Below are 12,820 nucleotides of genomic sequence, written 5' to 3'. Positions count from 1 at the left end.
ACATTTTACTTTTAAGTAATCTCTACATCCAACGTGGTACTGACCCTGAGATCAAGAGTTGCATACTCTATCAACTGAGCCAGCCAGGCGCCCCTCCATCACTTTCAATATTGAATGAACACTTAACATACTGCACATATAGCTTCAAAAGCACTTTTTCCGCATTTAATAAATGTTCCCTGTTCAGAAAATTCATCATGAATTTCACACTTGCATTTTGGGGTTCAAATGTACACAAGTAAAAAAGAAGTAACAATTGATTTTTAACAAGAGTGCCAAGACCATTCAATGAGGAAAGAACAGTCTGTTCAAGAAATGGTGCTGAGAGAACTGGATAACCACATGCAAAAGAATGAAGTTGGACCCCTGCCTCACATGACATACAAAAATTAACTCAAAATGTACCAAATGCCTACATTTAAGAGCCCAAACTGTTAAATTCTTAGAAGAAAATGTGGGGGTAAATTCTCATGACCTGGAATTAGGCAATGGTTTCTTAGATATGACCTCAAAATATAAGCAACAAAAGGAAAAAATGGAGGGGTGCCTGAATGGCTCAGTCTGTTGGGTGTCCAATTCTTTTTTTTTTTTTTTAAGTTTTAAAAATTTGACAGAGAGCACACACAAGAGAGCACAAACAGAGGGAGAGGGAGAAGCAGGTTCCTGCTGAGCAGGGATTCCCAATGTGAGACTAATCCCAGGACCCCAAGATCACAACCTGAGCCAAAGACCAACGTTTAACTGACTAAGCCACCCAGGAGCCTCGTGTTGGGTGTCCAACTCTTGATCTCAGCTCGTCTTGAGCTCAGGGTTGTGAAGTCAGGTCCCACATTGGAGCCTATATATATATATATATATATATACACACACACACACACACACACATATACATACACACACATATATGGATATCATATAAATTAAAATTTTTTTCTTTAAAGGACACTATTAGGAGTGTGAGAACACAATCCACAGAACGGAAGAATTTTTTGTAAATCATATACCTGATAAGGGACTTGTATCTAGAATATATAAAGAACTATTACAACTTAATAAAAAGAAAAATAAGGCAATAAAATAGCCAGAAGATCTAAACATTTCTCCAAAAAGATGTACAAATGACTAATAAGTAGATGAAAAGATTCGCAATATCATTAGCTATCAGAGAAATGCAGATCAAAACCACAATGAGGGCAGCCCTGGTGGTTCAGCGGTTTAGCGCCGCCTTCAGTCAGGGGCCTGATCCTGGAGACCTAGGATTGAGTCCCACATCAGGCTCCCTGCATGGAGCCTGCTTCTCCATCTGCCTGTGTCTCTGCCTCTCTCTTTCCCTCTCATGAATAAATAAATAAAATCTTAAAAAAAAACCCACAATGAGATTCCACTTCACACCCACTAAGATGGCTAGAATCAATCAAAAAGACAAGTAGTGGAGAGGATTTATAGAAATTGGAACTCATATGTATTGCTGGTAAAAATGTAAATGGTGCAGCTACTTTGAAAAGTAGTTTGGAAGATTTTCAAAAGGTTAGAGTTAACATGACCCAGTAATTTTATGCCTACATAATATAACCATGAGAACTGAAAATCTATGTCCACACTAGAACTTGTACGCTAATGTTCATAGCAGCATTAGCTAAAAAATAGTAAAAATGTGGAAAAAAACAAATGTACATTAACTGGTAAGTGGATACGAAAGATGCCATTTATCTATGCAATGAAGTATTATTTGACCATAAAAGTGAAATCCTAGGGATCCCTGGGTGGCACAGCGGTTTAGCGCCTGCCTTTGGCCCAGGGCGTGATCCTGGAGACCCGGGATCGAATCCCACGTCGGGCTCCCGGTGCGTGGAGCCTGCTTCTCCCTCTGCCTGTGTCTCTGCCTCTCCCTCTCTCTCTCTGTGTGTGTGACTATCATAAATAAATAAAAATTTAAAAAAAAGTGAAATCCTAATACATGTTACAACATGGATGAACCTTGCAAACATTATGCTAAGTGAAATAAGTCAGGCACAAAGGACCTATACTGTATGGCTCAGTTTATAGGAAATGTTGAGAATGGGCAAATCCATAGAGAGAAAGATTAATGGTTGCCTAAGGCTAGGATCATTGGAGAGAAATGGGGGAATGGCTGCTTTTATAAAAGGTGTAGGTTTTCTTGTTGGGGTGATGAAAATGTTCTAAAATTGGCTGAGGTGACTGTACAACTTTGTGAACACACCCACAGAACTGCAAAAAATAAACTGGGGGCACCTGGTTGGGTCAGTGGAGCATGAGACTCCAGATTGTGGGTCTGGGCCCTCATGTTGGGTATAGAGATTTGTTTAAAATAAAATCTTTATAAAGAAAACAAACAGCAATCATCCCAAGACTTGAAAAGGTAGTATTTGATAAATCTCACTGCGGAGATTGAGTTGTCACAAGTCCAAACTCATAACTAATGGTAGCTGGGAGCTGAATCTTAAAGGATTGCACACTTCAGATTAAAAAAAAAAATTGAACTCAGTTATCTTAATGCAGAAAAAGATGAATTTCTTTTGCCTGCAAAGGAGAGCTATATTTGTAAGGCACAGTCCACAGTCTCGTTGAACAAAGGCAGAGCTGATCTTACATAATGTTTTCAGAAGCCTTGCGTTGGGGGATAGGAGGTATTTCAGAAACGCGAGCATCCAGCTCTCTATCCACCAACTTCCAGCTCCGTTAGTGTGGTCACCAAGGCTGCTGAACACCCGGCTAACTTCTGAAGCCTGGTCACCGGAGCGAGGCACTTGCTGATTGGCTGTTGTCTGAAAGCGTGGAGCTGTCAATGATTGGCTGACTTTCAGAAGCTCGGCGCTGTCGTTGATTTACTAACTTGAAGAAGCATAGTTACTGGAGTGAGGTTGTTGTTGACTGGCTGATTTTCGGAAGCATAGCCACTGGAGTGAAACTGTCGCTGATTGGCTGATTTTCAGCGCTTGTGTTTTGATGCGAATTTATCTCTAAATAATGGTGGTTACTTGTTCATGACTTGAAACTTGAGCCAAGAAAAGCCCTTTTTTGAAAATGAATAATAGGTACTTTTAATTTCTAGTCTTTTTTTTTTTTTTCCCCTCAGCTAAACCTGCTGGAGGAACCATAGGAATTATCCAGATCTTTTTAGTTGCGGAGGTAGAATATTTCAACTAGTGTTGCCATTTAAGTGATTTAAACTCAGATTACCTTGGAGGAAAAATAGCTCCATATTTTTGTATTTGATTGCGAAAAAGGTCAATACGGGGCACGTAAGGCACCTTGACAAGGTCAATATGCGACACAAGACAAAATACGTCCCCGCTTAAGCGAAACTCCTAATGACCCTAAAAATTACGTATTTCCCCCATTTTACACACGAAAAGACTAAGCCTCGGTTGGATTAGGCCTTTTGTGCAAGACCCTGATGTCGGAAACAGGTCGCACCAGGATGTGACCTGTAAAGGAGAGGGATCCTCTGGAAACCCTTGAGCCCCTGACGCCCCAGCCCTGCGCATGTGTGCGCGCAGTGCTAACCTGGGGTCGACTAGGAATCGGCCGGATGTTTGAAAGGAGGGTGCGCAGCTGATTAGCAGGGGGTGAAGAAAGAACAGCCAGGCACCCACGCCTGGGACATCTGGGGAAGCGAGCCGGGAACGCGGGAAGCTCTCAGGTCCCCGCAGAGTCCCGGGACCCGGCTGCCGCAGCGGAAGGCTTCGCTGGAGGCCGAAGCCGGCAGAACGGGGCGGGGCGGGGCGTGCAAAAGCCCCGCCCCCGGGCGCGTCCGCGTGCGTGGCTGGGGGCGCCGCAGAGAGCCCCGCTCCATGATGCGGGGTCTGAGGACAGGGCGGAGCCGCGGCGTGCAAGCCCTCACCCTGGGGACCAGCGCTCCCAACCTCCGGCCCAGCTGCGTCGCAGCTTAAGGAGGGCGCGGCCCTGCGGCGGTGCGCCCACCCCCATCCCTGCGGGTCGCGACGCCCCCGTCCGCGCTCCAGGCGCGCGTCGGGCCCCACCCCCGCCTCCGACGTGCCCCCGCGCGCCGCGCCCCCCGCCCACCCGGCACGCCCCGCCGCCCCGCCGCCCCGCCGCCCCGCCCGGCCGCAGCGGGCCTGGAGCTGCCCGGCGGCCCTGAACGACCCTCGCAGCGGCAGCGTCCTCCTCCGCCATGGACGTGTACCCCCCGCAGCGGCTGGGGCTGCCTCGCGCTCGGTCCCTGGGCGGCCCCGGCCGCGGGTCGCCCTCCGTCAGGTACGCGGGGCCGAGGCCACAGAGGGGCGGCCGGGCCGGGGGTTGCGGGCTGTTGGGGTCCGGCGACGCCTCCCGCCGCAGGGCGTGGTCCGACATGGCTTCCTTGCGGACGGTTTGCCCTAAACGGCTGCCTAAGGGACGTTTCCCCGGGAACTGCGCCCTGGGTAGCGGCTCCCACAATGGCTCCCCTGTAGACGGCGCCACAGCGACTCCTCCGTGGAGACCCCCTACTATGACATCCTCATCCCCGTAGGTTTCTCCCAGGAAAGATTCCCGCATGGAGAACCTCTGCAGTGGGTTCTCTATGCGTAAATCCCTTCCCTCCCTCTTAGAATATTTCCCCCAGAAACGGCTATCTGTGGAGAGCACCCCTACAATAGCTGCCTTGGGTAGAAAACCCCCAAATGAGTTTCCCCAGAGACGTTTTACCTATAATACGTCACAGTAGGTCTCCTCTAGAGCCTTTCCCCTTGACAGCAGCATCCCTAAAGCGTGCCCCCCTCCCGCCCCCTACATACAGACATGCTGACAGCATCTTCCCTATTGCGTGTTCCCCCACCTCCCTGTGCCCCAGCCTGCATCGCGACGCTCCCTCATTCCACAATAGGAAGCTCAGGTTGGGGGGGAGGCGCAGGAGAGAAAACTAACTGGATGAATAGGAAAAAGAGGCCCAGAACCCCCGAAACTGGCAAACCCCAAGCCCCTGAAGAATTGGTGGACCCTGCGTTCTTGAGGCCAAAGACAGAGCCACTGGGTGCCTCGGTGCGGGGAGGGTGATAATGGGGAGGGTCCCCGCGCCTTTAGTTATAGGAAGACCCGTTTCCGATTTCTGCTCCCAGTGCCTTTGGGCCTGACCTTGATAGTCTGGGCATTGTTTGCGATGGAGCTGTTCTGGGGCCGCCAGCTGAGTGTGGAGGTTGGAATGAAGGAGCATTTGTGGCAGAGATTGTTGGTGGGGAAGAAAGGAGAGAGAGAGAGAAAAATGGGCTTTGGGGCTGCTAAACTGTCATTAAAACAGAAGGGGTTTTTTGTTTTGTTTTGTTTTGTTTTGTTTTGCTTTTTCTCTATTTTAGCAACTTAGCAAAGCAGATATGTTGTTTCCTTGAAAGGAGGTTGTTAACTTACACGTTAAAATGGCTTTTCTTGTATCTTTGTTAGGGTACTTAAGGCGTTGTATTTTTAACTTTCTGCTTGCCAATCTGTTTTTTTGTTTTTGTTTTTAACAAGAACAAATTCATGGAGAGCAAGAACTAAATCTTAAAATCCTGTCTATTACTTTCTGACCTTCCTTCCTCCACCTCTGTTTGTTGAATGAATAAAGGTTGGGGGAGATAGGGCTATATACCCATGGTTGCACTTGAGGGTCCTAATTTGCTTCTAATTTAGCAGATGACATTGAACTCCTGCTCTGCTCTTCAGTGGAATTCCTTGTGTTCCAAGTGTTTAGCTGCCTATGGTAACCATCTCCAATCTGTCCTAACATTTCTGGCAGCCACTTTCACTGTTAGAAAATATTTGAACTTTGTACAGGGTAGAAACTGCACAAGATACTTCTTTTTTCTTTTTTTTTAAGTAGGCTCCATTCCCAATGTGAGGCTTGAGCTCAAGACCCTGAGATCTAGAATTACGTGCTCTACGGACTGAGCTAGCCAGGTGCCCCTGCATGGGATACTTTGGAATTTGGAGCAGCCATCCATTAAATCTAAGCTCTAGGTAGACTTGGGGTTCATCCCAGATCATTTTAAGCTTAAGAATCTTGAGTCTTTGAAACTTTTAGGAGAAAAACTTCCCAGTGAAATCCATCTCTAAAATAACTGCTGCCTTCTTTGTTCCTAGGAGCATGGCAGTACACAGCATTTTTAAATTTTTTTTTTTAAATTTATTTATGATAGTCACACAGAGAGAGAGAGAGAGAGGCAGAGACACAGGCAGAGGGAGAAGCAGGCTCCATGCACCGGGAGCCCAATGTGGGATTCGATCCCGGGTCTCCAGGATCGCGCCCTGGGCCAAAGGCAGGCGCCAAACCGCTGCGCCACCCAGGGATCCCCACAGCATTTTTTAAAATAGTGTTTTTATGTTAGATGAATGTTGGCTAACTTTATTAATCATAAACTCTGAATCTTAAAACAAGTGGTGTGAGTGAAACTTGTTGGTCTTCAGACAAGGGGTAGTGTGAGGAACCCCAAAGCTTGGCTGTTCTATATACCTTTGATAAAAGAAATTGAGTAGAGGTTCTCCTTTACCCTACTTCTGTATAACTGAACATGCTTTTCTTACCCATTCAAGCCTTTTCCTGTCTTTGACATTGAATGGCAGGTATGGGCTCAGCACTTTCCTGTCACCCATATTTGGATTCTTTGCAGCACTCTGACTCCTGAGTGATGAAAGAGGCAGGCCTAACTGGTGAAGTTACATTCCTAAAGACCCATAGATAGTACTTTGTTAGTGTGTGGTTCCCTTCTAGCCATAGAGTTCATTTTTACAGATGAGGAATAGAGATCAGAAGTTAAAATGTTGCTTAGAACCAGAAGCTGCTTTTTTAGGATGTGATAGTCATCAATGCTGCCCATCAGCTATTTTTGGTTTCCACTCCTGGGCATGTGGTACAATTATACTTACTTCCCCCCTTGAAGCTGGGTATAGATTTTTGAGTTCCCTTTGGTTAGTGTCTTCAGGAATAATGTGTATTCCTTCACTTGAAGAGCTTCTAGTGTATAATTTGCCACTATCTTTCCCCCTGTTGTAATGACTATTGGTGCTCTAGGTGATGACTAATCCATCAGTCTGGCACTCAGAGCAAACTTCCAGGTGACCTATGTTTGACTTGTAGAACAAGTGGTAAACCTTCATTGTTTCAAGCCATTGAGATTTTGAAGTTGTTACCAAATAACTATCTTGATTAAGGAGTCAGTGGAAATAGCTGAAATATGCTTTCCTACTTCAAATTTTTTTTCTGCAGAGGGACCTGATCCTGCTCAGGACTTGTTTATCAGTTTAAAATTGTACTGTTCTGGGCAGCCCCGGTGGCCCAGCAGTTTAGCACCGCCTTCAGCCCAGGGTGTGATCCTGGAGACTGGGGATCGAGTCCCACGTCAGGCTCCCTGCGTGGAGCCTGCTTCTCCCTCTGCCTGTGTGTCTCTCTCTCTGTGTCATGAATAAACAAATAAAAATCTTAAAAAAAAATAAATTTTACTGTTCTTTATACAAATAATCCAATATCCACTTGTGCTAGGTGTTGTGAGACAAATAAAGCTGGCCACTGCTGTCAGAGAGCTCCTTTGTAAGTGGAAAGAGACAAAAACAGTACAAATCAAAATACAGAGTGTTGAGAAATAAGTACCAAGGTAAAAATAGGGGCTGAAGGAACAATAATGTAAGAAGGCATAGTTGGTTTTGAGCTCAACTCTTGGAAGAATGAAATTGCCTTTTACTGATACTGTGAACACTGGAATTAGAGCAGTTTTGTGGAGAAAATAGGGTTCAGGTTTGGCCTTACTCATTTTGAGTTACCTGACAGATATCTCTTTGGAGAGATTGAATAGACAGTTTGGATATATTAATCTGGAGTTCAGCAGAAAGATTGGGACTGGAAGTGCTGATGACTCCCACGTTTTTATTTAAATCTATGAGACTGGGTAGAGATCCTGGGATTAAAGGTAGATGGAAAAGACCAACATCCAAGCCCTGGGATATCCTCCTGTCTAGGAAAGACAGTGTAGCAGTGGTTTCCAAATTCTGGTGGAAGGTGACTTGCTGCCTCAGAGGGGAGAAGAATCCAGGACAGTCATGGAAAGCCAAATAATAAGTACTATTGATGGGCTGATGAGGACCAAGAAGAGAATATTAGATTTGGTAACATAGAGGTCATCAGTGACCTTGACAAGAACAGGTTTGATGCAGTAGATTCAAGAGAAAATGGGAGAATTGAAGACAGTGGGTATAGTCAGTCAAAATGATGTTTCAAAGGTGTAGAGCAGAGCAATAGTGTTGGGGCTATAAGAGAGCAGAATAATAGGGCTGTGGCTGTCAGAGAAAGCAGAGTAATAGGGCTCTCATTGGAAGGGTAGAGGTGTTTGAGTTCTTTTTGTTTTTAGGTCGACAGACATTATAGCCCACCTAAAACATTTGAAGTTGATGGGAATGATGGAGTACAGAGGGAAAAATTAATGATTAAAAGAAGGGACAATTGCAGGGGTGAAGTCCTTGAGGTGTGAGGGAATGGCATCTAGGACATCAATGGATATGTTGGCCTCAGGCTAGATAAGTGCGTGGACTGTTCATCTGTGGTAAATATATAGACCCAAATGTTGGTGCATTGGTAGCTTGATGGTGCGAGAAGGTAAAAATTCTCTTCTTTTTACTTCTGCGTTTGCAGTTAAATAAGGCAGATCTTCAGCTAAAAATGAAGAATAGAGAAGGTGTTAGAAGTTTGCAAAAGTGTAAAATCATCCAGGAGAGTTGGGAAAAATGAGTTGAATAAGGAAATGTTTTAGGATTGCCAGGCAACTACAAGTGTCCATTTACTGTTTGTTGTCATAAATTTAAGGTGAGACCCAGTTAGAATGGTTGTATGCTTTTCCTTCAGCTATGTTGAGCTGTTTGGATGTGTACATTGTAGAAGGATGTGGCTCAAGGAGGATAGAGAACATCATTGGAAGACAGGAGTAAAGGAACTGAGAGGTAAGGATAGTGGGAAGATTGTCTTAGTGCTTACTGAAATTATCATGAATGAAGATGGGAGTAGTAATAGCAAAAGAGATAGTGACTAAGAAGCTAAAAATCTTTAGGGAATGTGGAGAACTGAGTAATGGCCCAGAGGTTTGTAGCTATTTGTAACAAGAAGGACTAGTGGGTTTTATTTGATGGCATGAAAAAATGAGCCACATGAAATAAAGAAGTTAAATAAAATAATTAAGTGATTGATTTTCTCAAAACCGGAGGGCATGAGTTTCCAGATCAAAAGGAATCTCCATGAAATTTTTGAGTGCTATAAAGTCAAAAGAAGGGACACGTGGGTGGCTCAGCAGTTGAGCATTTGCCTTCAGCTCAGGGTGTAATCCCGGGGTCCAGGATCGAGTCCCACATTGGGCTCCCTGCATGGAGCCTGCTTCTCCCTCTGCCTATGTCTCTGCCTCTGTCTCTCTGTGTCTCTCATGAATAAATAAATAAAATCTTAAAAAAAATAAAGTCAAAAGAATATCTACAAATTTCATAGATAGGGTCAGGAATCATGGGATTGTAGAAAGATTGGAAACTAGAAAATAGTGGAGAAGCAGTGCCTTCTGAAGGAAAATGGATTCCTTCCCAGAATTCAGCCATACTCTCAAGCAGGTGGGAGGGATGGATAAAGACGCTTCACACATGCAAATTCTCAAAGTTTGACCTTCCACTCACCCTTTATTAAGAAGCCACTGGAAGATGTTCTTTAGCAAAACAATCTGATTAAGGGGTTCCTGTGCTGGAGATCCTCTCTACCATCTACAGATGGAATTTCTTCCTTGCTAAGGGACTCATAAGGAAGGACTTTTCTTTGTTACCCCTAGAAATTACCAAAAGCCTGGGACCATTTTTTATTGCCATTTCCCACATTGCTTGCCCTAGTACTTAGATCAATGTCTGGCACATAGACAGCATTCACTAAATATGAACTGCTGTTGTAAGCTATTATGAAATATTGCTTGCACTAATTATTTATTGAATGAATAGAGAATAATTAGAGTTGAAGCTGTGGGCTATGTTAAATTTCATGAGTGTTCTGAGAATAATCATGTGAGCTAGATGGTGAGAAGTGGTTTACGACAGTGATGTTCTACAGAGAGCACTTCAGTAAAGCCTCACAAAGGCAAATTATCTCTTTGGGTGATATTATTGGCCAGTGGCAAATACTCATGGTACTCTTTTGGGTTTACAGATTTACAGAAGTAATTATTGCTATTGTATAGATGGTCCCTGCCTTAAGAAAACTCAGAATGCAAAGCAAGACTATGACTTTGTATATCTGAAAATGCAAAGCTTTATCTCCAATATACTTGCTTAGATACTGGCCAGTGGGGCTTGGTGTGGTACCTATAGAAGCAAAGAGGGTTTGCTTAGTTAGGCTATTATGGTCTTATTTCTGGCCCAGAGGTAGAGGTCTGAGTATCTGCCTTTTCAGTTGTGTCTGGAATGACTGTGTGCTGAGATCTCTTAGTGAATATGGTGGCATTAATAGTTTATAGTATCTTGAAAGTTTTTCATACCTGTTGGGCTTTTCTGTGATATTCTCATTTTTAGAGAAGGGAGTGAATGAGATACAGATGTCCTCCAGAGTTACACAGCTTAAAATATTGTTGTTTTTGCAAGTTTTAAAAAATGAAAAGAAAGAGTTTGCAATGTGGGTATTTAAAACTTTTATCTGTGATTTTGAGCCCCAGTTTGAGGAGAAGTCAGCTCATTTGGCATGCCTTTTGTTTTCAATTTCTTATTTTGAAATGATTTTAGATTTATAGATGAGTTGCAAATATGGTACAGTATAGCTTTTGTCCAGCTTACTCTAATATTAACATCTTAATGTGTAACCATGCACATTTATCAAAATTAAGAAATTAACACTGGTATTGTGCTTTAATTTACTAAGTAAACTTTTGTTTACTTGGCTTTTAGTACTCTAGACTACTTGTTTCAATTTCCCCAGTTTTCCCACTAACGTCTTTTTTCTACTCTAAGATCCAATCAAGATCCCACATTGCATTAAGATTTGGCATGCATTTAATAGAAAAATGAGGGAAAGTGATTGTGTATGCTTTCTGAATGAAGTCCTGTGAAACTAACTTTATAAAGAACAGATTGTGTTAGGAAGTGCTCAGAGAAAGCTGGAGAAAAGGAATAAAATGGAAAATAAGATGTTGTTACCCAGAATATCGTGAACAGACTTCCAGATCATATTTTCCATTTGTGGTAGATAACATTTTCTGAAGTTCTTGAATTTAGTTTAAGTGTCTTATAAACCCTAGTTCATAAAATATGTGTAGATTTGAATTGCAGGACACCAATTTTAACCATTTTAGATAAGATGGCCTATTGGTTAGGAACTACGTTTGGCAGCTGGTAAAAGATGCTTAACAGCAATGACTTAACTATGGGGTTTATTTTTTCTTGCACAATTGTCTGTCTAAGAGCAGGCTAGTTCTGGTATAAAGTCATCGGGGGGGAACCAGGCCTCTTCTGTGTGTTTTGGTTTTCTTAGCAAGTGGATTCCATTGCTTCATGTTCACAAAATGGTTGGAAGAACTCCAGCCTTAATGTCTGTCAGGCAAGTGGAAAGAGAAGGGACAGTTCTCCTAGTTAAAAGTCAGTTCTTTGCCTTCAGAGCTTCCCCAGAAGCTTCCACATGATGGCTTCTTCATGTCTCATTGGTTAGCTCTAGAGGCATAGAAACTGGGCCATTGCTGCCCCAAATAAAATTGGGGTACTGTGAGTGAAAAAGAAGGGGAGAATGGATACGGATTAGGTAACTGATTGTCTCTCCTACAGGGAGGTAATAATGTGGAATGAAAGGTATTGTTTAGGATTACTAATAGCTCTGGTGAATTACATGAAAGTGCTGGGAGAAAATTAAAGTCATCAAGCATTTAATGATGCCAATGTATTTCTCATTCATATCCTGTGTGTGTATGTGTCCTTTCAGTTTGAGTCACTTATGGTCAGTGGTTAACCATGTTTTAATGGTGGCTTTGTTTTTTCCATTGAAAGTTATTGCTCCAGCAAAGATATTGATGGGAAAATGACATATTGCCTTGCTACACATCCTCCCTTTTTGTTTTTGCCTTTCTTCCAAGTTCTAGTTTGTTTTTTTTTTTTTTTGGTCGGGGGGCAGAGGTTGTCTTTTTCTTTTTAAGATTTTAGTGTTAAGTAATCTACACCCAACGTGGGGCTTGAATTTACAACCCTGAGATCAGGAGTCACGTGCTCCCCCTGACTGAGCAGCCAGACACCCCTCAAGTCTCTGGTTTTGCAAGGGGAATAAATAATTGCCACTTTAAATCAGGGCCAAGTTTCTTAAACACTAATAGTCCTACAGTAGCTTCTTTTAATCAGTACTTGAAGTCCAAATTAATGCTGATAAGGCTTGTTTGTATTACTCTTGCAGTTGATTTTTCCCTCAGAATTTTATTATGAAAATGTTCATAAATGCAGAAAATTTGAAAGAATTATTCAGTGGCATTCATGTGTATCTATACTTAGAGTCTACATTTTTAATGTATTTGCTGTATTTGCCTTATATATCCATTCCTCTATCCATCTATCCATCCTATATTTTAATGCTTCTTTTTTTTTTAAAGATTTTATTTATTTATTCATAGAAACACAGAGAATGAGAGGCAGAGACACAGGCAGAGGGAGAAGCAGGCTCCATGCAGAGAGCCTGACGTGGGACTCGATCCAGGGTCTCCAGGATCACGCCCTGGGCTGCAGGCAGCGCTAAACTGCTGCACCACCAGGGCTGCCCTATTTTAATGCTTCTTAAAGTAAGTTATAGATATTAGTATGCTTCAACCCGAAATGTTTTCTGGGATTGATTTTGTATTAAGAAGAATACTTT

The 12,820-nt window shown here is 43.2% G+C and overlaps 1 protein-coding gene across 3 annotated transcripts in view; it reads left to right on the top strand.

Moving 5' to 3' along the window:
* The first annotated feature begins 4,067 nt into the window (after positions 1-4,067).
* DNAAF9 (dynein axonemal assembly factor 9) overlaps positions 4,068-12,820 on the top strand; it is a 142,521-nt gene continuing 133,768 nt past the window's right edge. For all 3 annotated transcript variants that reach the window (XR_008661222.1, XM_055300540.1, XM_055300531.1), the window contains exon 1: positions 4,068-4,239. Coding sequence is in view for 2 of the 3 variants with exons in the window: in XM_055300540.1 (XP_055156515.1) it covers positions 4,157-4,239 (83 nt within the window). In the remaining variant the exon portion in view is untranslated. The remainder of the gene's footprint in view (positions 4,240-12,820) is intronic.

Source organism: Nyctereutes procyonoides, unplaced genomic scaffold (genome assembly GCF_905146905.1).
Source record: "Nyctereutes procyonoides isolate TBG_1078 unplaced genomic scaffold, NYPRO_anot_genome, whole genome shotgun sequence".
NCBI classification, from domain to species: Eukaryota; Metazoa; Chordata; class Mammalia; order Carnivora; family Canidae; genus Nyctereutes; species Nyctereutes procyonoides.
Note: the sequence above shows the minus strand (reverse complement) of the source record. Positions and strands in the feature narration are given on the sequence as shown.